General features: G+C 38.0%; 2 protein-coding genes across 4 annotated transcripts in view; both read left to right on the top strand.

Moving 5' to 3' along the window:
• reck (reversion-inducing-cysteine-rich protein with kazal motifs) overlaps positions 1-4648 on the top strand; it is a 64622-nt gene extending 59974 nt beyond the window's left edge. Inside the window, exon 21 of the mRNA XM_027149961.2 lies at positions 2262-4648. Within this exon, the coding sequence (XP_027005762.1) occupies positions 2262-2498 (237 nt within the window). The 3' untranslated portion in view covers positions 2499-4648. The remainder of the gene's footprint in view (positions 1-2261) is intronic.
• Positions 4649-5650: 1002 nt separating this feature from the next.
• si:ch1073-59l16.1 (polymeric immunoglobulin receptor) lies at positions 5651-17240 on the top strand. Of its 3 annotated transcripts, none has more exons than XM_047811735.1 (8): positions 5651-5794; positions 10303-10614; positions 11490-11796; positions 12034-12119; positions 12232-12302; positions 12410-12478; positions 13240-13273; positions 16470-17240. In XM_047811735.1, exons 1-8 carry the CDS (start codon positions 5734-5736, stop codon positions 16511-16513), a joined length of 984 nt encoding a protein of 327 aa, XP_047667691.1. In that variant the 5' UTR covers positions 5651-5733; the 3' UTR covers positions 16514-17240. The 3 variants fall into 3 exon arrangements, with proteins under 3 accessions (XP_047667691.1, XP_027005767.2, XP_047667692.1); XM_027149966.2 differs by having other exon boundaries at positions 12031-12119; XM_047811736.1 differs by lacking the exon at positions 10303-10614 and having other exon boundaries at positions 5665-5794; positions 12031-12119.
• Positions 17241-25577: the final 8337 nt, after the last annotated feature.

Here is a 25577-nt window from a genome sequence, read left to right as displayed (position 1 = left end):
TTATTTTGGCTTTGTAGAAGCCAACATTCTGTTTTCCTGTTTAAGCTTAGACAAAAATTTATAAAGAGTAACTCCTCCTAGGGCTTTCGAGCCACATGAACCAAATTCAGATACTGTATGTTGTAGAGCCTGGTCTGAAGTTTGTTGCTATTACTTTTCTAAGCGATCCGAGTGTCTTTTTTCCCATAGACTCCCATTATAAACTTTGGAGGTTTATAACTCGGCAAGCTTTCAAACTATCTACACCAAACTCGGCCAGCTCCTTTGGGGTGATACTCTGAACAAAATTTTAAATACCGACTGGCCTTTTGGTTGTGCCACAGCCTCGCCCCCAAAATATGCAAAATCAAAAAACTGTGATGTGATGTCACATGAAAATTAAAAATTAGCACAACATGGACATGTGACATATCAAAACGTAACAAACATGTGGGAAACTTCCTCAAGAATATTCGGATGACGTCACATGCTCATCTCCTCTTACCTCCAAACGTTTTGCAACCCAAGCTTTCTGTCTACTTGCTTCCAAAAGTAACACTGACTATGTTCACTTGCCTACAAAAAGCACCGGCATTTGCGAATACTTGCATCATCAAAGCCAACATCGAAGTTTGTTGCAACGAACTTTACAAATCTAGTTACTCACTGAAATGTTTCTGGTTTTCCAGTAATTTAGTTTCATACATTTTGTCAACATTGGCTTAGTACTTTGAGACTATATGTATAATAATACTGACTATATTTGGTATTTAGTAAACCTTTGTTTAGGACACAGTTGTTTCGTCCATAATTAATCATAAGATCTCTCTTTCTCTCTGTTTCTCTCTCTCTCTCTCTCTCTCTCTCTCTCTCTCTCTCTCTCTCTCTCTCTGTCTCTCTATCTCTGTCTCTTTCTTTGTCTGTCTCTCTGTCTGTCTATCTCTCTTTGTGTGTGTGTCTCTCTCTGTCTTTCTCTCGCTCTCTGTCTATCTCTCTCTCTGTCTCTCTCTCTGTGTCTCTCTCTCTCTGTTTCTCTCTCTCGTCTCTCTCTCTTTCTCCCTCTCTCTCTGTCTCTCTGTCTGTGTCTCTCTCTCTCGGTGTCTCTCTCTCTCTGTCTCTCTCTCGTCTCTCTCTCTTTCTCTGTGTGTGTGTCTCTCTCTCTGTTTCTCTCTCTCTCTCTCTCTCTCTCTCTCTGTCTATCTCTGTCTCTTTCTTTGTCTCTCTGTCTGTCTCTCTATCTCTCTTTGTGTGTGTCTCTCTCTGTCTTTCTCTCGCTCTCTGTCTATCTCTCTCTCTCTGTCTCTCTCTCTCTCTCTCTGTTTCTCTCTCGTCTCTCTCTTTTTCTCCCTCTCTCTCTGTCTCTCTGTCTGTGTCTCTCTCTCTCTCGGTGTCTCTCTCTCTCTCTCTGTCTCTCTCTCTCTCTGTCTCTCTCTCTCTCATCTCTCTTTCTCTGTGTGTGTGTCTCTCTCTCTGTTTCTCTCTCTCTCTCTCTCTCTCTCTCTCTCTCTCTCTCTCTCTCTCTCTCTCTCTCTCTCTGTTTCTCCTTGCCTCTTACAGACTCTTTCTCTACCTCTGTCTCTCTCTTTCTCTCAATCTCTCTCTCTCTCTTTCTATGCAGCAGTTACCAAAACGTAAAAGCTTCAGGCTTTAACATGCCAGTGAACTGACATCAGAGCTTTAATACACTTTTATACGCTGACCTAATTCAGCTCAAATTCATGATCACGCTCCAGCTCTGGTTAATAGGTTTTATTCAGGAGATAAATTACTTTATATACATTTAAATGTGCTGTTATAAAAAATGAGATTTTATTTGAGGGTATTTGTCAGTGGCTTATTGGTTAGCACATTTTCCTTTAGGGTTTTAGTTTCGATGCTCACATACTCTCATGTTCTCCCTGGGATTCAGGGTACTCCAGTTTCCTCCACCAGTCTAAAGTCATGTGCTGTCGGCACAGTGTCTATTGTGTATGAATGGGTTTGTGAGTATGTGTGATGTGTTGGCACCCTTTGTTTTTGCATGTACAGATGTAATTCCATACTCTTAGATTCACTTAATATAAATAAGACAGTTTTCAACTCACCTTTTGTCTTCAGCCCAGAACTATGGCTCTAAATAAAAATAAAATTTCTTTTTCTTGCATCATATTTCATCAATTGGCAGAACATACTGACTAATATTACCTACGATTTGATCATCTAGGCTTTGCATGTGTTTAAAGGATAGAAAGCCTGGTATACGGTTGCTAAACCCAGTGTTTGTGTCTGGTGTGTTTCCCCAGATTGAAGCCTGCAGCAAAGAAGCTGAGAAGATCGACTCTCTTATTAACTCAGGCAGTCCTACTCTGTCGTCCCACGTGCCCCTGTCCGCCTTCCTGACCTCCGAGCTCAAACTGTCCACCGTCAGCTCTGCTGCTGCCCCCCGAAACTCTTCCCTCTATGTGTCCAACTGTCTCTCTCTCTGTCTCCTCCTCGCATTCCTGCTGTCCTATCTAAACAACCTGAACTGTCGCTGCTGAACAACCAGCGCACCACGAGTGACCTTTGACCTTCCTCGCCTTGTTCCTTTAGAAGCCCCAGTCTGCATAGCCTTGACAATCAGAGAAACGCCAAGCTGACAAGAACGATCACTCAAAACATGACGGGACAATGAGCATGACAATGATGGACCGTTGAGCAGTATTCCTGATGAGGGTAAGCTGTATCGAGTCATGTTATTCTTTTTTTTTTTTACACTCACAGAGCAGAGAGCCCTCAGAAAGGATGAGGAATTCAGATGGATAGAGTGAGATCTCTGAATAAATTCCTGGCTCTGGTGCTCGTCTCTGCTGCCTTTCACTGCCGGTTCACCGGAGCAGACACTTTTGAACGGTGTCAATTTCACACACCTCATTTTCTAAATAGGAACTGAAGAAACTAATCAGCACTAGTGGAGAGGGCTTTCTACCCCAAAATGAAAGGAATCGTTCTTCATTTCTCTCTGTATATAAATTAATAGACCTAAAAGGAGAAACTATAGCCATCCTAAGCCGGTTTTATGCTGTGCGATTTCAGCAGCATTTGAAGATTTTATTACTTGTCACACTGCATGAAATTATCCTAGCAAAATCTTGGCTGAATTTTTTAACAGGCTGTACGTCCTTCATGTCACACAGTATGATAAAGATCCTCTAGATTAGATGAAGATTTTAAAGGAGCAATTGTTTGAGACTGCGAATCAAGAAGAGTGCTGTATTCTGTTTACCAACTAGTGCAGAAGACGAGAAACGGTCTCTGGTTTCAATGCCGATTCAGCCGACCAATCAGCTCATAATCAATCAAAAGTTTGGGTCACACTTGATTTTAACTGTGCGTTCACATACACAAGATGGTCGTCTTAAGCACATGTCTTAAGCACTCATTAGGAGCCTCGTCCTGTCTCGTGCATGTTTTTTGCATCCACAAAGTATAAAAAAAGTTGCCCCAATCTGCACTAGAACTGTTGGTCTGAGACGAGTTGCAAAATAAAGCAATCCAACCCAGCGAACCAATGATCCAGCCTGTACAGCTATGCATGTTGAGAACTTCATTATGTAGCATGTTTGGTTAGCTAAACGCACATAACACGAATCACAGATTTACATGCATGATACATGATAGATTGTATGTGAAGAATTCTGCAAAACAAAGCACAAAATCAATGACGCCTCTTCATTTTAAAACGCTGTTAATGGCTCAGTCCGAAACGAGAGAATTGAAACAGTACTGAAGAAATCACCGGTCAAAGCTATACTGTAAATGACTACAGACTACAGCTAGAAAGGAAAGCTCACAGAACTGCTGACTAATAAATAGATGAACGTTAAGGGTAGTATATAAACACACTCACACTGACCAATCAGAGGACAGATTTTTCACATGTGACTTTCATAAACATGTTTTGGTACGCTTTGAAATCTTGCTGTGTGAAAGCGAACCAAGCCAAAGAGAAAATAAATTTGCGATAGAGAACAAAGCACAGGGGAACTCCAGGCCTGAAAACTCAAGTAGCATCTAGTGGATGTAGCTTTTAATCCTCTAGATGTACATAAAGTACACAGATTAGTACATGACCAATGCTGCTGATGTCTTTGCTGCTTTTTTACACGGCAGGCGTAAGACACAATCTCAACTCATGCATCTTGCTGTAGCAAAATCAGCCTGAAAATCGTCCAGCGTAAACCCGGCTTTAAAGAATATGACAATCATATCCACAATTGGGTAATCACAACAGTATGCCTTGTTTATATAGATTCTATATGTAAAGATTTATTATATGAAGTACTGCAAAAAATAATTATGTCATTAAAAATATTATTTTAATGTTTATTTTTACGTTTTCTGACCCGGAGGTCGGAGCCACAATGTGCCATTTTTTTAATTCTAAAATATTCTTGCATGATGACAATTATGAAGTGTTTTTACAGAAAGCTTTGTATTGTTCTGTCCTGTCTGTGTCTGATTACATGTCATCTCTGCCTGTTGTCAAATGAAGGATTTCCTTTTTTAACAGTATTATCGTGCTTTGGGCAGCTTTGTAGCATTTCCAGTGGAGCTTTGTGCTCTTTTATGTTTGTGTGTTTGCAATTCAACTGATGTATTTTTATAAGATAATAATAAAAACTGTTCATATTGCCAAATGTAAATCCTATCAGGTCGAACGTGTCGTGGTTTTTTTTATGCCTTTTTATGGGTTTTTTTGTGTCATTAAACTGCTGTGTTGTCATCACTCTGACATGGCGCTGTTGTGTAATCAGCGTGATGTGTCTTCAAAAGCTTCACACTTGTACACTGACAGTAGCCATCATCAAACATGGGAACAGTGGGAAGATTCTCTCCCACACATGTATTGCGTACTTTCCTAAATTATCTCAGTTCCCATACTTACATATGAGCAGTTTTATGTGCAAACGTGTTAGGCAACCGTACCAGTTTTTTTGTTTGTTTGTTTGTTGTTTGTTTGTTTTTAATGTCCTTAAACTCTGTCTTATGCATTAGTAAAAAATAAAATAAGTAAATTTGACATTTTTGAGGAAAAACACATTGTATATCAGAACAGTTTTCCAGCATTAAATGATAAATGTATTAAAAAATTGTATGATGTCGAATTTGCTAAATCTAACGTGGAACATCTGTGGTAATGTCAGATTCTTGTGTCACGTATGCTGTTACTGCCAGTTTGTTTTTCTCAAGTGACTTTGACAGAAGATTGCAGCTCCCCTGTTTTAAAAATTATTCTGTGAGAAAAAAAAAATTTCAGGAACTTATTTAACTCTATAGCAAAGTGCTGACATTTGACATGCCTTTAAATATGTTGCAGGGGAATTAAGAAAAAAATAAATAAAATAAGTTCACCATATCAATGATTACAAAGTCAGAACTGCTGTTATAAACCTAAATGAAAATTAATAATTAAATAACATACATATTTATTATTGTTATTATTAGTAGTAGTAGTAGTAGTAGTAGTAGTAGTAGTAGTAGTAGTAGTAGTAGTATTTTGATCTAGTGACACATTTTATTTCCATATCTTGAAATCAGAAAATAGACTCTCCGTGGTGAATATTGCTCTGATATAATCAGTATATAAAATAATTACATAAGATAACAGATATGCTACAGAAGCATGTGACCGAAACATTTACCCATGTACACACAAAACTCGTGGGCAGGGAAAGAGTACAAACAGTCAGGGAGGAAACAGATCTATTCACTTTACTCACTTCTCACACTCACATGAGGATGTTGATGACGGAGTTGTTCCTTCTAACAATACTCCTCACAGGAAAGATTTCAGGTAAGAGAAATTTTATTATTCTTTTTATTTCTGTGGTTAAATCTTCAATTTGTTAAGCTCATAATCACTAAAAACTACTAAAACAAGTACAGTATTTGTGTAAATATACTAAAGTGAGTAGTGATCTCTTATAACAGCATGGATGGATTCCAGTACTATAGCAAACTAAGATGCAGACATATCCTATGATGTCAAATTGTTGGGAAAACACTTGTTTTATTTTTAGATGTTTAAGTCTAAGGATGCTTTTGACTTGGTGTGAAATGTGGATATGGCAGTAAGACACAAATCTCAGACATCTTGTTGAAGTGTTACGGTGTTGTAATACCTTCGTTTCACAAGCCCAAACTTTGTGGTTTACACAGGGATTGTGTTGTTTCTTTGGTCGATAACTGTTCACTCTTTCCATTTATGAAAGTCATAAAGAAACCTTAATGGTGATCATTTTACAGATAGGAAGAGTGCAGAGAAATCATCATCACCGAAGAAAGCCACCTGATGTCTATTCAAAATAAAGTCTGGCACAGTATGTGAATTAGAAATATGAAATACACGCTGTTCATTGAACACTGTGGACGGAGTCAGAATCTATATGCTTATTAAATAAAGGATCAAAACTAGCATCGAAAGGACTTTTGGCAACTGCAGAGTTTTACTAAAAGTACTATAATAAAGCCCTGTAGCACCAGAAGTAGAATCTTAGTATTATTAAACAATACACAGAGAATATAATCCAAAAGCCATTTCCAAAAGATATAGTCAAAATACACAGGCAAATGTATATAAACTTGTAGAGCAGATGATCCAAAACAGTGAGTAGAAACTTGGTCTGTAAACAGGTAAGAAGTCAAAAACTAGCAAGACAGTCAATGTAGAAAACAATTTAAGCAGCAAGAATAAACTGAGAAAACAGCGGTGGTCATGCACAGGCAAACTTACATAAAGTAATTAATGGCTTGGTACACAGAGAATGGTTAATTCTTTACCCTGGTGTCCAGTGTGCAGGTAGTTTAAATGTCCCATAACCCCAAAGTTACCCTTGAGCTAACGGCCTTTCAATATTTGGTCAAGGGCATGGGTGGGATAGCAGGCGGAGCAGTACAGTATCCCTATCCTTCGTGGCAGTCCTCTGGGTCACAGTGCAGGGTGATCCAGGTGAACTTGGTGCAAATCTGAGATAAGAGAAAGATCTAAAATGTTGTCGGCTTCGACCAATGATATCATGGTAGATCAGTGGTAAAATCTACTGAGATATGGGACCAGGGTGCTGAGGCACAGAAGGCATTTTGTACCAGTGCCATCATCCTCTTGACCAGGATTTCCAGAGCTGGGGAATGTGTGCATGGATCAGGTGGTTTTCTGACATAAGTTGGATGGTTTTTCTGAAGGCACAAACTGCTTGGTTAGGGACATGCTGAGGTTGAGCATCGGTCTGTTTGGCCCTCTGAATATCCTCCATAATATCCCACCTTACAGGAGCAATGATCAGAGGGCTGTAGGATGGGCTCAGGTGTTGGTGGTTTTTGTACTGAGTCACAGCGGTGTGAGATGGAATTAGCTTTGCTGATTTTGGTGTCTGGCCTGTACATGATAATTAAATTAAAGCAAGTGGCCCCTTTCAGTCAGTGCCTTCACTCCACTTCAGACACTGACTTCATTGGGTGGCAATTTTCAATTTCCAATGTCATAGATAGCTTCTGCAGGCATTAACTTCCTAGAAAAGTTTGAGTATGGAAATGGTTGCCATGGCTCCAATGCCACAGCTAGAGGTATTCACTTTGACTATAAATGGGAGGTCACGATCTGTGTGTTGCAGGATACGGGCTGTGGTAAAACTCTGCTTCAGGCAGTCAAATGCTTCTTGTGCTGTGTTAGACCAGCTGAGTCTCTTAGGTTTACCACATAGGAGGGATGCTACAAGGCAGCTATGTAGCTATAGTTTCTTATAAAATGATAATAAAAACTAGCAAACCCCAGGAACCTTTGGACCTCCTTGATGCTGGTGGCATTCTGTCACTGCTTGTACTTTATTAATGTCCATCTCGACCCCCACAAAAGACTGATAACATATCCTAAGAAGGTGATAATATCCTGGTGAAATTCACATATTTTGGCTTTTACAGCTGATGATTAAGAAACTGTAGCAGTACCGTACATACATGGCTGACATGGTCCTCCATATTCTTAGAGTAAATTAGAATGTCCTCAATATGAACAATGAATTATAGCTGATACATATTTGTTCATAGATATGCCATATTTGTTCCAGTGCCGGGGTAAACAGACTACAGACTGTGGGAGGAGCTCAATAGCGCAGTCCCATGGTTGTTGTGGTAACTTTGGGTAATATCAAGCTGTAAAGACATGAATTCCATCTTGGCAGTATGTTGTCCAGGTTTCTCAGGTCAGGTGGTGCAGCGGTAGCCAGGTTTGCCGCAGCTGAAGCAAAGCTGCATGCGTAGATGGCACTGGCACTCCTCAGTGGACACCTTAGTCTTGCTAATGGTAATGATGTGTTGTGCATGTTTTCATCTTCACAGGCCATTTTGGCTTGTAATGCAGGGCTCAGTCCTTCCGGAAAGACTTCGACTCTGTGCTGGTAATGTCCGAAACTCACCACATTGTTAGCTCCTTTGCACACTCGAAGAAGCTTTCCTGAGACACTGAATCAGGTCATCTGGTGGGTAGGCGGCAAAAAACGTGAATCAGGTGTGAGTTTGTGGTCTGGAGTGCGGTAATGCCTACCACAATGAGTGATAATGGCCAGGAGTTGGGTAAACTCTGCTGAATTTTTGTAACTACAAACCATTACAGGTTTTCACTAGCACAACTGTGATTAAATTGCAAGGATAGAAAATAGGACGGCTGGGTTTAAAAACACAATTATTCATTTGGTAGATGCTTTTATCTAGAGTGACTCAAAGAAGAAGCGGGATACAAAGTACTGTGCTTTTAGGGTTTTGTGGAAGTTCTGTAATTTTTTTACATTTGCACTCACTGGCATATTTAATATGACATATGTAACTCTGAAAATAAGAAAAAGACAGTCTTCCTTTATTCAACGGTCTTGTTCAGATGAGCCTTTTCCTACGGTCACCGCAGACCTTGATCTTGATGCTATTCTCCTGTTTTGACATATTGTACATTCTCATAGTTTGACATTATTGTACATTCTGAGCTTTTCTGCTAAACACGGCTGTAAAGAGTTATTATTTTTGTTCCATCCTGTACACTCTACTCCTGTGCAAACCTTAGAGACTGTTGAGTGAAATCTGTGTTTTTCTAACACAGACTTTTTGTAACAAAGACCATACAATGGTGTGGGGGAATAAAACAGCCTTAAAAGTGCAACCGAGTGCTGTTATTAGTTGTTTTATTATGAAAAATCTGTATTTTTGCAGTCTTTTTTTTTCAAGTGAAAAAGAATTATGGTCAGGCTTTTTATGTTATTTTATATTAGGCATATACTGAATATTCTCAATCTATTTTTGTAATTCTATTAAATGTTTGTGTTTAAAATACTGCAAAAGTCAGTAAATCAAATCCCTGTTAGAGTGGCGTTAGTACAACAAAAACAATGCTTAGTGAAGTGGTAAGTGCTGATGATAAGAGAAGTTCACTCCTCCACCTGCGGTCAGGACAGCGAAAAGTATTCATGAGTGTTTCTCTTGTATCTTGAGGTACGATGGGTCAAGTGTCTAAAGGCTCAGAGGAACACGGTTGTAGTGCGGCTTTCAGGTTGTTATGAAGGGAATGAAAACAATGACCCAGTGCGGCTGGACTGTAAATGCAACCAGTTACTGAAGCCCTAAAGCCCTTCCCTTAATGGCACTACATACAGTACTGAAAAGGCTCTGAATGAATGGATCAGGCTCCAAAATAAACTGCTTTGTAATGTGGAGAAGCATCATTCACAGCCCTGCAAAATGTAGCCATGTAATCTATTTAAGTATGCTTTCATTTATTTATTTATTTATTATTAATTTTATTCTTATTTTTCTTCTTCTTTTTTTGCTTCTTTACTGCTTTAAAGCTACTTTGAGACTATGTGAATTGTTAAAAGCAATATACAAATAAATTGAATTGAAATCGAATTAATTAAAGTCTCTCTCGCTGTATATATGACTACTTTATCCCAGATCCATTGAGGGGGTACAGATGCAGTTTTTATAAAAATTGTGTCCATGTTCAAATACGTATGGACCCAACTGTAATCAAATCCAAAATCTTTGGATATATAAAGCAACCGGTCCAATAGATCTGTGTGTGATATGCAACAATGCACAGCATTCATTTAAATACTTCTTGAAAGAATTGTAAGAGATGGGCTTAAACATTTTAAGATTTATTCAAAAACAGGAAATATTTCACTGTCTAATTGATGGAAAAAAACAATTATAATTAGAAGCCCACAATAAATCTGTTTGAATTGTTTACTGCATTCATTCTAATTATGTTCTCTTCTAAAATATCTAAATCTTTTTTTTCTTTTTTTCTTGATCCTGCAGGGAGTCGGAATGTCATGGAAAATGTGTCTGTACAACAAGGAAGGTCTATCATCATTCCTTGTTTATATGATGCAAGATATAAAAATTATGAAAAGTACCTGTGTTTTGGACATCAGCCTCTTTTGTGCACAGAAGTTAAAAGTGTCATTAAAGAGATCTCAGATGACCAAACTAATCTTATATTTACTGTTACAATGGAAAATTTAACAACTAAAGATACTGGTTATTACTGGTGTTCGGCTAGGAAAGATGCAATGACAAGGAAATATTTTTTTGATGCAATGACAAGATTTCACCTGGAAGTCACAACAGGTGAGATTAATATGCAACAATACATTAAATAAATACATTTTATCACGGAAGTACACAATTTATAAACCCAAGTCAAGTGTGCGCAGTTTGTTTCAGTTGCTTGGAAACCTGATTGAACCTGGTTCATACCTATTAGTTGTAGAAATGCATTAAGTACATATATCATAAGGTATGTGCTCATCTGATCATCACGCTCATGTGTGCTTGTTGAAAATCACAATAATTATAGATTTAGTCCAATTTGGCTGTTCTTATAGGCTCAACTCTTCTAGGAAGGCTTTCTGCTAAATGTTATAGAAATGCTGTGGGGATTTGTGATCATTCAGTTACAGGAGCATTAGTAAGATCAGACACTGATGAACCCCAGACGGTTGAGTCAGACACAGGATATCTAAGTTCTTCCAGTCCAATCTTCATAAACCTGTTTTTATGGAGCTTGCTTTGTTTAGGCCTCTTAGATCCAGTGAATGGAAATTTTAAAGCTACAAATGCAAAGATATTTTAAACAATTGCATGCTTAAAACTTTGTGGTTTGTTGAATGCCCACATGTTTCAACTGTGACAAGCATTAATACAGACACAAATATAGCCTGGTCAGTATCATTTTCTAAGAAACTCAGGTACACCATGTTTGCCCCCATGACAAAGAGTCACTTTGAGAACATTTGGCTATGAGCTAAAACACATTAAGGATATTACTTGAGTTATATGGTGTCTTTACACTTCACTTTTTTATGTAACTAATGTTGAAATTATTATTTCAACAGACGATAGGATAAAAGTAGTGTGATATAGTTATAAAGGTAAACCCAAGACATTGTCTTCCCAGTGATTTATTAACCTCTGTGTCTAATCATGTTCTTTTTTTTTGTCAGAAAAAGCTACTCCTAAGCTGTATGTGGATAATCAGATGATCACTGCATATGAAGGAGGCCATGTGGTGATTTCCTGCTATCATCAACAAAAGAACTCTAATGAATGGTGTAAGATTGGTGGTCCATGTGTGAGCACTATTGGAAACATAAGTGATGCATCAGTGGAGCTCAGCGGAATGGACTGGGGTTTTAGAGTGACCATGAGCAAGCTGACAATAAACAACACAGGATGGTACATGTGCTCAGCAGGGAATCAGCAGATGCCTGTTCACATCACCGTGCAAAGATCTACACCCAACAAGAAGAGGTAAAAATCCTATTTCTCCGAATCCCTGAAGGAGATGAATTATATATTATATACATTTTATTTTTTTTACTCTATACATTTAAATAAAAAGATTTGTCCTGAGTTCTTGTTTTATTTCATTATTTGTAGGATGTGACTATTTACAAATACAGCGCTGTATATAAACCCGATATATTTAATTTTTCCACTGAATGCTTCATGGTTTTAATCACAATTTCTCTTTCTGCTACACAGCAGAAGCTCATTTGCATGGGTGGTGATTTTGGGATTTCTGCTTGTATTAGCCTGTATAGCTGTGAAAATTTTCAGGCCACACAAAGAAAGTAAGTTTTCCAGTATATTGAATTCACTCATTGAACAAGGAATAAAAGATGATAATATGTTATCAAGCTTTAATGAGAATGCATAACTTTTTTCTATGCATAAAACTTTTAGTTGCTGAAATGTTCTCATCGCGCAAGAGATCTGAAAATTCATACGTAAGCATGAAAAGACCGAATCTACAAGTGAGTTTAGATCTAATTAGTTTTCTCAGGCCAAAATAAATCCATTAATACTTATATATATATTTATTAATTTGTCTAAATATAATGAAACATTTTCTTCTTTTAAGACAAATCAAAATGGAGATGAAGAAGCTCAAGAATATGAAATTATGTTCCGTCCTGGACAGACCCCAGGGGTAAAACATTACAACCAAACACTCTGGATATTATGAAAATCTTTCTGTTTTATCTTTAGCTTTATCTTTCTGTTTCTACACCTTTAACTTGTGAATAATCATCATTTAGTTGTACTGAGAAAGATTGTGTACATGCATAACATCATCATACTCATCATAAACATCAACTAACAAATAGACCATTTATATAAAAGAGTTCATATACTACTTATTGTATTTATTATGCAATGCTTGTGGGTTATGAATAATGATCTGTGTTTAGTAAGTGCTTATAACATCATATTACCCCAATAACTTATGAATATTAAGTTTATTATTACTGCATTGATTCATAAGACTGCTGCCCCCGCGACCCGGCCCCGGATAAGCGGTAGAGGATGGTAGAGATGGATCTATTGGACCGGTTGCTTTATATAGCCAAAGATATTGGATTTGATTACAGTTGGGTCCATACGTATTTGATGATTCATAATGTCACTTAAAAATACTTATACTTCACTTACTTGACACTTATTGAACATATATAGAGTTATGAATACCTTGCTTATGATTTATGTCCATCGTGATCAATTTCATTTGATTCATTGTGAGTACATTCGCTTATGAATAATAAAATAAGTAACTGTCTAAACAGTCTTTAAATGTATTAATCATAACCTATGTATATTCAATTTCTACCCTATTTAGATGATTTATATAGTAATAGGATGTTGTATGCACAGATATACCATTAGCTAATGTCTGTTTCTACCTCATGCAAGGTTCAAGGGACAAACTGTAAAGGCAATTATTCAGGTATGTGTTTTTGTTTGGTGTGTGTGTGTGTGTGTGTGTGTGTGTGTGTGTGTGTGTGTGTGTGTGTGTGTGTGTGTGTGTGTGTGTGTGTGTGTGTGTGTATGTGTAACTGTCAAGTTTTGACATTTGACCAATTTTTCACCAGTCATCATATTGCAAATGGCAGTAACGTGTACTAAAGGCTGTGAGAAAAAGAGAAGCAATGTGTCACATTTCATAACAGCACAATGAAATTTTTTTCTTTGAATATCCAAGCCTGTTAGACAGTTGTGAAGTTGCCATCATACAGTGCCCCTGGATTAGTGATGGTTGCTCAGTGGCCCAACAGAAGCACCTTGGTGGTGCTGGAGCTTGAACCCTCAACCTTGTGTAAGCCTGAGCCTTAACCATTAAATCCCCACTATCACAATAATAAAATGATTAAATAGGGAGAAGAAGAAGATAAGATAAGATAAGATAAGATAAGATAAGATAAGATAAGATAAGATAAGATAAGATAAGATAAGATAAGATAAGATAGGATAAGATAAGATATAAGAGAAGAAGAAGAAGAAGAAGAAGAAGAAGAAGAAGAAGAAGAAGATTAATTAATCAGAAAAAATTAAAAAAATCATTTGTATTTTTCTATAAGACTATTGACAGCTTAACCAGATGAGCATTATCAGCCTCAGGTGAATGGCATGTTCAGGGGTACTTGCTTGCTATATGCTTGAGTTGACAATCATTCAGAAATGTAAACATCATGAGCACAACCTTTTAGTAGGTACTGGCAGTTAGTTGTAATGCTGTGGATTGCTAATTTCTAGTTGTAATGATGTGGATTGCTAATTTGAACAAGCTGAAGTTTACTTAATGAAGCAGAAGAACAGCCAGACAGCTTTTTATGTAACAATAATGCAGTGTGGGGTTTTTCAAATGCTTAGACTTGTTTCTTAGAATCCTACAAGGTTAGTATAATTTCTTCTTTGGACATGTTTCTTTGCTATTGCTTATACAGGGCTCTGACGATGAACTAGGATCGAGGGTTACACCAGCTGTAGCCTTTCTTTAGAATATCCCTCCAACACCAAGAAGAATTTAGCGTTTTTCGAAGGTTAAATTGCATGCAGACTTGTAGACAGATTGTAAGTGTGCTTCCCTGTTCTCTGAAATGAACAAATGAAACTGTCTGGTATTTCAAAACTTTCAGTGTTGTGTTTCTTAGAATGTATTGGTGCCACTTTTCCAGTTTTGACATCATAGGGCCATGTGTTCCTTTTTCACTCTGTAGTATTTCACCAGCTTCTTTGGTTTATTGCTACAGATACTTACAACACTTTAAAATTGCTACATTGGTTCCCACTACTGTTTTATTCTTTCTATTATTAACAGCTGCCACTATCTGCAAAGTGTTAACATTTCAGAAGGTCACACTCACATTAGCCTAATCCCTAATTATAAACTTAATCCTAAACCTAACCCTAAACTTAACCGAACCGCCAACCCTAATATTTAAGACCCCTAGCTCCAGTCCTGAACAATAATCCTAAAACCTAGTGATCCGCACTGTCATACTGTCAGGTTTCACACTGTCAGATTTGTGCTTCTTAGCAACAGTGAAGTGAAATTACTGTATTTCGCTACAGCATACAAAGTTCTAGACAATTGTGTGCTTTCAGCTTTGTGGCAGCACTTTGGGTCAGAAACACAAATGAAGGAGGAGTCACCTGGCATGCTGTTCTCCTAAGAGTGTTGTAGAAGGTGTATATATTATATATAAAGATTGCTGACATTAAAAACTATAAAACTATTAACAGCAACCGCAGTAGGGGGCCTGTGATCATGTTTGGAGTACTTGGAGGCAGTCTTGAAGGAGTGTGCAAATGTTTGTGAATCGTTTAACAAACAGGTGTGCTATACGGGATGTATTCCTCCCACACACCCAGGATAGGCTCTTAATCCACCAGGACCCTAACAAAATAATGGGGTTATTGATGATTGTATAGCTCCACTTGTTCCCTTAGATGGAAACATCACTGCAAGTCAATGACAGAGATATCCTTAAATCCTTATATACCTTTCTCTTAAAATGAAACATTTCTATCCTGCAATGGCCATCAAAGTAAACAGACCTCAAATGAATTGCACATCACCGAGAGAGATTTTAGAGTGATGTGTTAGATGTGTTTGATGTTTTATAACTGAAGAGAAAAAAATCTGAATGCTATGTAAGGTTCTTGAATTTGCCTTTCATTTGTAATCTGTCTGTGTGTATATATATTTTCCTGTTCTCCTGCTATCCTTTATACACTAGCTTATGTGAATTCAAGTCACATTGGGTTTTCAATTAATTTCTGTTTGTTTCTCAAGGACCACAGTGCAACACATAACAGTACACAAGGCTACATAAAGTGTAAATACACAACAGAACATGGGCTATAAATGATATGCTATTCTGTAGTAAAGCAGCAAAGTAAAGCAGTCTGATATCATGGTCTTTCTTTGGGGTTTATTTTTCTGGTATTTTAACTATTTTTTACTGAAATAAGCAATTCGGGTCAAGTTAATATTATAATAATAATTGATTCCAAGTGGTATTAAAGTTAATGTGTAACACAACACACAAATGTACACATTAATGAGTGTGTGTGTGTGTGTGTGTGTGTGTGTGTGTGTGTGTGTGTGTGTGTGTGTGTGTGTGTGTGTGTGTGTGTGTGTGTCTGTGTCGTGTGAGAGAGTGTGGGTGTGAGGGAGTGAGTGCCCGTGTGCTTGTATGGTTTGTATGTGTATAAGTGTGTGTCTTTGTGTGTGTGTGTGAATGTGTGTGTGTGTCTGAGTATGTGTGTGAGTATGTGTGTGTGTGTAAGAGAGAGAGAGAGAGAGAGAGAGAGAGAGAGTGAGTGTGTGTGTGTGTGTGTGTGTGTGTGTGTGTGTGTGTGTGTGTGTGTGTGTGTGTGTGTGTGTGTGTGTTTGTGTGTTTGTGTGTGAGTGTGTGTATGGTGTGTGAGAGATTGTGAGGGAGTGAGAGAGTGTGTGTGTGTGTGTGTGTGTGTGTGTGTGTGTGTGTGTGTGTGTGTGTGTGTGTGTGTGTGTGTGTGTGTGTGTGTGTGTGTGTGTGTGTGAGAGAGAGAGAGAGAGAGAGAGAGAGAGAGAGAGAGAGAGAGAGAGAGAGAGAGAGAGAGAGACTTGGGTTTCTAACTTGAGATTTATGTTTCAGATGGAGGTCACATTACAGAAAAAGGACATCACTGCACCTGCTGAATGTGATTTGCATTACAATCAAGCGAGGATCATGAAGTCAAAAGTAAATAAGCTACATGCATTTCCCCATAAACAGAAGTGAAGAAACATGTCAAGCAGTGTGTTATTTGATTTGATTTCATGTGTATTGTTCAAATCCTTTCCAAAAAATAAACACATCGATAGAGTCAAACATACATAAATCTAGCCATCACACAGAGTACTGCTGCTTCTTAACTCATTTCAAATGTTTTTAGATTTGCTTTTAATTATATGGGTTTCTGTGTTCATGTTATGCCTGTCTTTTCCTCATAAACATTCAGGAAAACATTGCACTGAGCTTCTCTGAACCCTATAATATGTTGTTCACACCATGAAATTGTGCAACATTTTGGACAGTGCAGTTTGCTTATGATCCTCAAGGGGGCCTCAGTGATATTTGTTTAGCTTAAATTGATTATGGTATGTAAGTATTGTATGTATACATGACTTAAATACACAAACCAGCATTAATCTAAGATTATTAAGACATATACTGAAAGTACTCCATTATTTATCATTTCATGGTCTGGATAAATGCCTCTGCCAAAAGATTAATGATAATGTACATAAAAGTATAGAAGAAATATTATATTTTGTAAAACACCATTGTGTGCCATATTGTACTATATTTATGTGTGTTATATTGGATGTTGTACCACAGTGCTATTAAACAGAATTCTTAAATCTGACTTTATTTTCTACATGAGCAGCTCTCACGGTCATTATTTCAGCTGTAATGTGAAACACAGGTTTGTATTAATGAGTTGTTTGTATTAACGCTGGAACATTTCTACAGTAACTGCTCATTCCCTTGTATAGTGGCTACCTCACATAATCTAAGCCATTAAATTTTCTACCTCTGGAACATGCTGTGCTGTCAATAAGTATCTCATAGTATCTCATATCTGTGCTTATATCTCCATCAAAAATGTTCAATTCATTTGAGTTCAATTTTATTTGTATAGCACATTTAATGGACATTGTCTCAAAGCAGCTTTACAGAACATAAACATAAAACAAAAGGTTAATATAATACAAAAATTCAAGATTAATATTAGATATATTTAAATTTATTTGTATTTATTTAGGGAACCTCATCCTCATTTGGGTGACACAGGAGGGTGTGAAAATATACAGTTTAACTGGATCTGGTACATCTCTGTAGATGTCTCAGGATCTTCATATGGTTGGCCTCATCTAAGTGAGGGTCCAAAATCTTCATGGCACGGAAGATAATCAGAGATGGTACAATCTCTGGATGCCTTGGGATGGGTAGAAAAGATGCACCCTACCACCAAAGAACATAAATATAGTACCAAAAATGTTATATTATACAAAGATTAATAATATACAAAAGTTCAAGATTAATATTAGACATATTTTAATGTGTTTGTATTGATCTCCAATGAGCAAATCTGAGGCGACTGTGGCAAGGAAAAACTCCCTTGGAAGTGTTATTATGAATTATGTCCTTTCTACAGTCTATACAATTCACCAATTGTGTATTAGTAAGGAGGTTCTCAAAAACCACATATAGCTGGCATCTCCTCGTTGAATGCACAAAATTGTCTGCCTCTTCTCACTGAAGGTCCGAAATCTTTATGAAGCGGAACACAACTGGAGTTGGTACAATCTCTGGATTGAAAATCAAATCCTTATGCTAGTTCAAATGTATCTACATATAAGAATACTCTCAGCTAAATCCCTATTAGAGCAGAGTTAGAATAATGAAAACAATGCTTAGTGAAGTGGTAGGTGCTGAAGATAAGAGAGGTTCACTCCTCCACCTGCGGTCATGACAGCAAAAACATATTCATGAGTGTCCCTCTTGTGTCTTGAAGGATGATGGGTCAAGTGTTAGACAAATTCCAGAGGCTCAGAGGAACTCTGTGTTCGGTTTGTTATGCAAAGAATAAAAACAAAGGACCAGTGTGGCTGGACTGTAAATGCAGCCAGTTACAGAGACTAAAGCCATAACTAATCTATATGCATGACCATTTGTTGCATTGTACTGATGCCACATTGCTTGTTGATCAGATAACTACATGAATATGCGTGCAGATGATGAGTGAATACTTAAAGGACTAAAGAAATAAAGATACTATTGGTATTGTTACTAAAGCTGCTGCTTTACAGAGAATGGCTGAGTCATAGGAGCATTTCTTAGATACAGCTAATGAAGGTAATGGACATAATACAATCAAAATGAGATTTAACAAACACAAACAAGTGAGACATCCTTTTAGGGACCAACTCAGCCTTTTGCTACACGCTTTGGTGAACCTGAGGTAAATTCTCAGTGGTTACTAAAAGGCGTAATTTCTAATTCACTTGAGTGTTTCTAAAACAAATAAGTAATAAATCTGCAAATGATCGGGCTAGATATGAAAGACGTACAAACAGAATAAAGGAGCTAATTCACCTGTATGTTGGAGTTTTATGAGCTAGTATAAACTACAACCCTGTGTGTAATTCCCTTTAAAGAGACACCAGTGAAAGCATGTTAAAAGTCAGCGCAGTATATTTCACTAGCTTGTGAATGAATGAGAAAAAAAAGGTGGTCAATAACAGTAAATGAACAGCCTATGAGACTGCAGTGACAGACTGACTGAAATGTGAGACAACACTGGTGTGTTCTGATATTAACAGTTGTTGAATGGAAACGGCTTAGAATGGGCCGTGGACAGCTTGACAAGATCTGGTTTAATGAATCTGTTAAAAAGTTGTCCCAGTGGGATTGATAGCTTTCCGGTGTTTATGTGGATGGAATGAGGTGGTTTCCAATGGGACTGTACATATTAAACTGTGATAATCACAATAGCTGTCCACTGAATTCCACAATGCGTCACACAATGTAACAAGCTTACTCCGGTCGGCGTGAAACAGCCGGTCATCACACTGCTGTAGTTCTAGTGTGATTCAAGTGGCCTGTGTCTAATCGTTGTTTGCAACTGGCTACAAAAATCTAAAAGCTAAGACTAAAAGTAATAAAGATTTCCCAGACATTTTTTTGGCATTACATTACCAACTCTTTGACAGTGTGACTTAGTGATTAGCACATTTACCCAATACATCCCTGTGGAGTTCATGTCTCCCTGTGCTTCAGGGGTTTCCTCCCTTACAGAAAATGGATGGATGTATTTTTTTTTTTGGTTTTTTTGGATAGCATGGAAGGATGGCTTTCTTAACTACAGAAAATCTACTGGTGCTGTATCAGCATGTCTGTTCTTCCTTAAAAAAGACAACAAAATTAAGTTATTACTACCTGACCCGACTCCTTCTTTTCCTACTTTTGCTTCGCTCCATATGGGTAGATGTTGTAGATGCTCTTATTTGACTGGACTTACTGAAAATAGTTTATGACCAAGTCTCATCTCATTTCATGTCATCCCAGTGGATAACTTCACACAAAAGTTAACTGAAATAATAAAGCCCTGATGCTTGTACTGTAATGCTTGTACCTTTTAACACATCTAGTATTGTTTGATATTATAGAATAAAGTTGTACACAGTAACGATGAATAATCACATTATCCGGTGTCACTTCCTCTAAATGTTTCTTCCTCATATTGTCTCAGGGAGTCTTTCCTTGCTGCTGTCTCCACTGACTCATCAGGGATATAAATCTATGATATCTCTAGAGCTTCTTTGTGACAATGGCCATTGTTCAAAGCACTATATGAATAAAAGTGAACTGAAAATAGTAAATAAGAACCAAAAAAAACCCATGCAAACCAGGGATTCGTTTGAATTTCAATTTCACTTCAAGTTGCTTACACAAAAAGAAACTTACAAGACTGACAAAGAGAGATGAGTTATCGTTTACTGCTAGAAATGAGGTATTGTAAATTGTTCTGTTTTGTTATGTACTTCTAACGACCACTTCTGACTAGTGCCACAGACACAATAGACGAGACATGAGATTTAAAATGGACCGATCAGTTGTCTCCTGTCTCCAGCAATTGTTCTTATCAATTTTTTAGCAACGTTGTATGAGTGAATAATGCATCCAATTGCTCTTCTGGACCACATAGGCTCACCCTGGACATAATCTGCTAGAGATAAAGAGGCTAGAAACAACATCAGCTTTTGTATGTGAGGTCACACATAATACTAAGCTGCTGATGTTTTCCTCTGAATCACAGTGAAATTCATTTTATGTTGCCAGCATTAAATTATCTGGTGCATTTTCTTAGTTCTAGACCTGATCCTGAATTCAGTGATATTCCTGATTTCTTGAATTTCTAGGACAAACAAAAATCTAAAGTCTTTCTATGACAATTTTCTTTTTCACTTCACATATTCAATATACAATACACAAAAGGCACATTCCTTTTTTGACTATAGACTCTTCCTGTAACAGATTTAAATATAGATTTAGCTTTAATCTAATGAGTGCAACTATTGATTCAGCTTAGCATTTTGTCAGTAATGGTTCAGCATGATGTCTGACAAACGGAGGTCATGTTGTTACACCCCACTGATGCAAAACAGTCACATGACTATGGCATGGGACGGCCCTCATCGGGTGGGGTTTGACGTGGAGTGTGGGAAAGATGTCCAGGTGGTGGGTGGTGGTCCTCAGGGATGCGAGTGACAGCTGGGGTATATTCTTATTCCCTATCCTGCTCTCTATCTCTGTTTATTACTCAGGTTCTATCGCTCTGGATCTATGTCCTGTTTCTTCATCGTCTCTTTAACAGTTCTTTCAAAATCTGCCTTCATTTCCTTATCCCTTTAGCTATTTCCTCTCTTCTCGCAGTTATCCTCAGCCGGTAATGGTGGATAGACAGATGGCTGGAAGCAGGGCTCTGGATCTACCTGTGAGGACAGCTGGTGGCTTCCCATTAACGCTTAAACAGAGGGTTGCCTTCGTGTCCCCAACTGTCACCTGAGCACCATGAGGGCCAGAGAAAGGGTCAATGGAAAACAGCAATTTAAAAAATTATAAGGAGAAAAACATAAAACTTCCGTTCTGTCCCTTATACACATACAGTATATTGTGTGCATTTTCATATGTGTACTCTGCATTCCTGTAGCAAATGTAGCTTTATGTTTATGTGTGTATTACTGCAGTATATCCTTGTCTAATCTAATCCCAGATTTAAACAATTCGAACAGGAAAATACCTTTATGAAAACTTAATCCATTGTCTGTCATTTCTGAGAATGATTATGAACCTGGCTTTTACAGAAGCATTAGGCAGTAATGTGTTTCGATCCATTTACATTCTTTCCATCTTCTTTTTTTTTTGTTAACAGCCTTAGACATGACAGGAGCATAAAAGCTAATTAAAGGTAAATGCTGAATGACCTTCAGGAATCTGTAAGAAAAGCTGAATCATGTGGGCAGAAAGACATCAGAGGCATGTGACAACGTGTGTGAAGACGGCTGCGCCTGAGTCTTGCTGTCTACTGTCCTTATTTGAATGTCTGGGTGATGTCCATTTCCTAAAATTTCATACAAGCTTCTCGTTATGTGCTTTCATAACACTTCATGACACTTTATTTGTCTGACGCCTATGAGCAGCCACATCTGGAACTGTTAGATAAACTTTATCCTCTGCACCGCCCGATGACTCGTTCAGACAGACGAGCGTAAAGTGAGACACTCGGACGCCTGTTGGGAGGAAGGGTTACACAAGGACTTCTCATTAACCACAAGCAAGATACGTTTAACCAAATCAGTTGTTGTAAGCGCTTCAGTAACAGGAGCGATGCTATCAGTATCAGTTAATGGCCTATGTGAGCAAGGGCAGTTAAGTGGAAAGCCTGAGACATTTTTTTTTTTGTCCTTAGAGGAAAGCTGCAGAGTTTCAGGGAAACAGAGAGGATGTTACATCAGTCAAAGTCATACAGAAATTCTTCATAATTTAATGTAATATATCAAAACAACTGAAGAATGTAGAAATCTAGATTATGGGTAATGGGAAAGAAAGAACTTCTTTGTAATGCATTATAACAAATATTGAGGCTGTTGTCCACAGTTCTTAGTGTGTGTGTGCGTGTGTGCGCGAATGTGTGTGTTTAATATTATTCACATGATTTAACCCTATGCTGATATGTAATACATTTTCCACATGCGTTACTCAGAGCCGTCATTTCAGGGACTGCATGACAAGCCATGTTAATATGAGATTTTCCTTGTTTCTATGAAAATTAGGTAAAATATCAAATATTTGTGTCTAATAATTTCACTAGCATATGTGAGCCAAGGTTTCTTCCGTTTATAAATACGTAAATACCTGCAATCAATTCCCATTTACTGTCCGTTGCACAAAAATCTTTGGGTTCATCATAAACGACCTCTTGTTATAGAGCACCGTTAGGATATGATATATGTAAAGATTGGCAGAAAGCAGCAGAGATGCATTTCTCTTGGTGCCAATGAAGAACGTATGCTACTAATATACAGTAGCTAGCTCGCTTTGCTAGTATGCTAATACGTGTACGATGCAAATCCATAAGCGACAACCTGGGTGTGACTACGACAAGATTCGTTTCACTGTGTACGAGATATTCACTTCTTTCTGACACAAAGTTTATTCATGCAGTAAGTTTAGAATGGAAATTCCAGGATAAGCTCAGATGTTGAAATGTTTGATGAACTGTAAAACTCTTCATTTTTCTTCACAAATCATCCAGATGTCTTGTAGTAGCTTGGGTCTTAAAGCTCACATCGATGACTAATTCCTCTCAGAGCTGCACTGTTATTCAGGATGTAACACTGTGTATTTGTTAAATTTGCAAGCAAACACTGTTATCTCTTCAGTCTGTGTACTGTCATTGCTTCAGAGCAAATTATTCCACTAATCTTAGGCACAATCTACTTTACCCACAACCCCCTTTACCACTTTAATGCCTATCCTTGACATGAATTTGAGCTCCATTTCATCCACTGAAGCAAAATCGTTTGTTAAGTAGAGGTATGTTTTTCTACTGAATCACGCTTCTGCTTCTGCTTATTACTGATTGTTAACAAATTATTAGTTTCTGAAGCTAGCTGTAAGTAATGCCACAGAAGCATGGGTAACCTCATCTGAGTGCTCAGGTTATGTAAATACTGGCCGACAATAATGATCCAGACAATTACATTTTAATATATAAAGCACTTTCAGTTTAGTAAGAATAATAATAATAAGAAGAAAATATAGGAAAATGTAAGAAACACTGAATCATGTGGGTAGACAGTCATTAAAGGCATGTGACAACGTGTCTGCTAACATGCTGTCTTGCTGTCTTTATTTGCATGTCTGTGTGAAGTCCACTTCCTAAAATTTCAGACAATCTTCTCGTTATGAGCTGGAGAGATTGCGTTAGAGAGACACTTTCTTTGCCTGACGCCTATGAGCAGCCACATCGGGAACTGTTAGATAAACTTATCTCTACTTCGCCCCCCACGACAGCCCGATGACTCGTGCAGACAGACGAGCATAAAGTGAGACACTCGGACGCCTGTTAGGAGGAAGGGTTGCACAAGGACTTCTCATTAGCCACAAGCAAGATACGTTTAACCAAATCAGTTGTTGGAAGCGGAGGCTGCATCTCAATTTGCCTATCGTCCACCCTAAATAGGTCTCAAATCATAGTATGTTTAAAAATGCGTATCCAAAATTTACCCAGATGGACTAATATTTCTAGTGGATTCATAAAGGGGGGACTCTGTGGACACTTTTTCAGCTAATATTGTATAGTCATGTGCATAAAGAGTGCTTTAAGTATGTAATGAAGTTAATTGTACATTTCTCTTCAAATAAACTGTGTTAAAGTTAATCATAATAGAAATCTGTACCAATGTATGTGGTCATGAAGTGACATAGTGGGAGATATTCCACATTCAATAGAAATTATTAAAATAGGAAGTATAAAAAATAAAAATATATAAGCAAATAAAATCAGAATTTTGTGTATTGTGTTGGGGGCACGATGGCTTATTGGTTAGCATGTTCGCCTCACACCTCCAGGGTTGGGGGTTCGATAACCGCCTCCGCCTTGTGTGTATGGAGTTTGCATGTTCTCCCCGTGCCTCAGTGGTTTCCTCCGGGTACTCCGGTTTCCTCCCCCGGTCCAAAGACATGCATGGTAGGTTGATTGGCATCTCTGGAAAATTGTCCGTAGTGTGTGAGTGTGTGAGTGAATGAGAGTGTGTGTGTGCCCTGCGATGGGTTGGCACTCTGTCCAGGCTGTATCCTGCCTTGATGCCCGATGACGCCTGAGATAGGCACAGGCTCTCCGTGACCCGTGGTAGTTCGGATAAGCGGTAGGAAATGAGTAAGTGAGTTAGTGAGAGTGTTTTGTGTTCACAAATATTAAATTAATTAAAGCTTTTGTGACTGATTTTAGAGAGATGTAAATAAAATGTGTGGAAAATAAAATCAACATACATTATGTTAGTATGTTCCAGTACATGCACAATCTTTTGCTACCCACACAAACATATGTACTTTTCCTTCACAAAGACTTCATATTTTTAGTGCAGAGCATTGTATCTTTAGGCAAATTAGGAAGCAGAGAGTCTGACAGTAGATGATGCCACCATGGACCTGTTAAACTCACCAAAAATAGCTAAAACAATCAGCCCTCCATGAGCTCTCGTAATCGAACTCCATTGGCTCGGCCCTGCTGTTTGTTTTCACATTGCAGTCCTAATGGTGCACAGTCCACAGATAGACAAACTCAAGCTGTCGCAATATGTACAGGACACTGCTTCCTCTTGATGTCCCCTTGTCCCTTCCCCCTATAATCAATATGCCATGTTTTAGGCACAAGTCTTAGAGCAGAATTGGATGAGGCTGCTGCTCAGGGTGTAAACCTGGTGAGCCTGAGACCGAGCCTGAACAATAGACCTTCATCAATCTCTGTCACCACAGATGGGTGTTGGGGAGCTTAAAGTTTCAGAAGGTCACGTCCTTTGTCCAATCCTGATGAATATATGCAAAAGGAACAGGAGCAATGGTTGAAAGACACAAAAAAGGACCGCACTCGTCTAACCATGTTGTGGCCATGAGTAATGGACTCACAGAGTAATATTGTGTGGGTCAGCT

Source organism: Tachysurus fulvidraco, chromosome 3, assembly GCF_022655615.1.
Source record: "Tachysurus fulvidraco isolate hzauxx_2018 chromosome 3, HZAU_PFXX_2.0, whole genome shotgun sequence".
Taxonomy (NCBI): Eukaryota; Metazoa; Chordata; class Actinopteri; order Siluriformes; family Bagridae; genus Tachysurus; species Tachysurus fulvidraco.
This window is presented reverse-complemented; position numbering and strand designations above follow the sequence as displayed.

Bases quoted from the DNA above. Each gene is read 5' to 3' on its own strand.
- si:ch1073-59l16.1 (XM_027149966.2), top strand. From the start codon at position 5,734: ATGAGGATGTTGATGACGGAGTTGTTCCTTCTAACAATACTCCTCACA. The intron at 10,615-11,489 runs GTGAGATTAATA...TTTTTTTGTCAG, and splicing joins TCACCTGGAAGTCACAACAG to AAAAAGCTACTCCTAAGCTG. The intron at 12,303-12,409 runs GTGAGTTTAGAT...TCTTCTTTTAAG, and splicing joins TGAAAAGACCGAATCTACAA to ACAAATCAAAATGGAGATGA.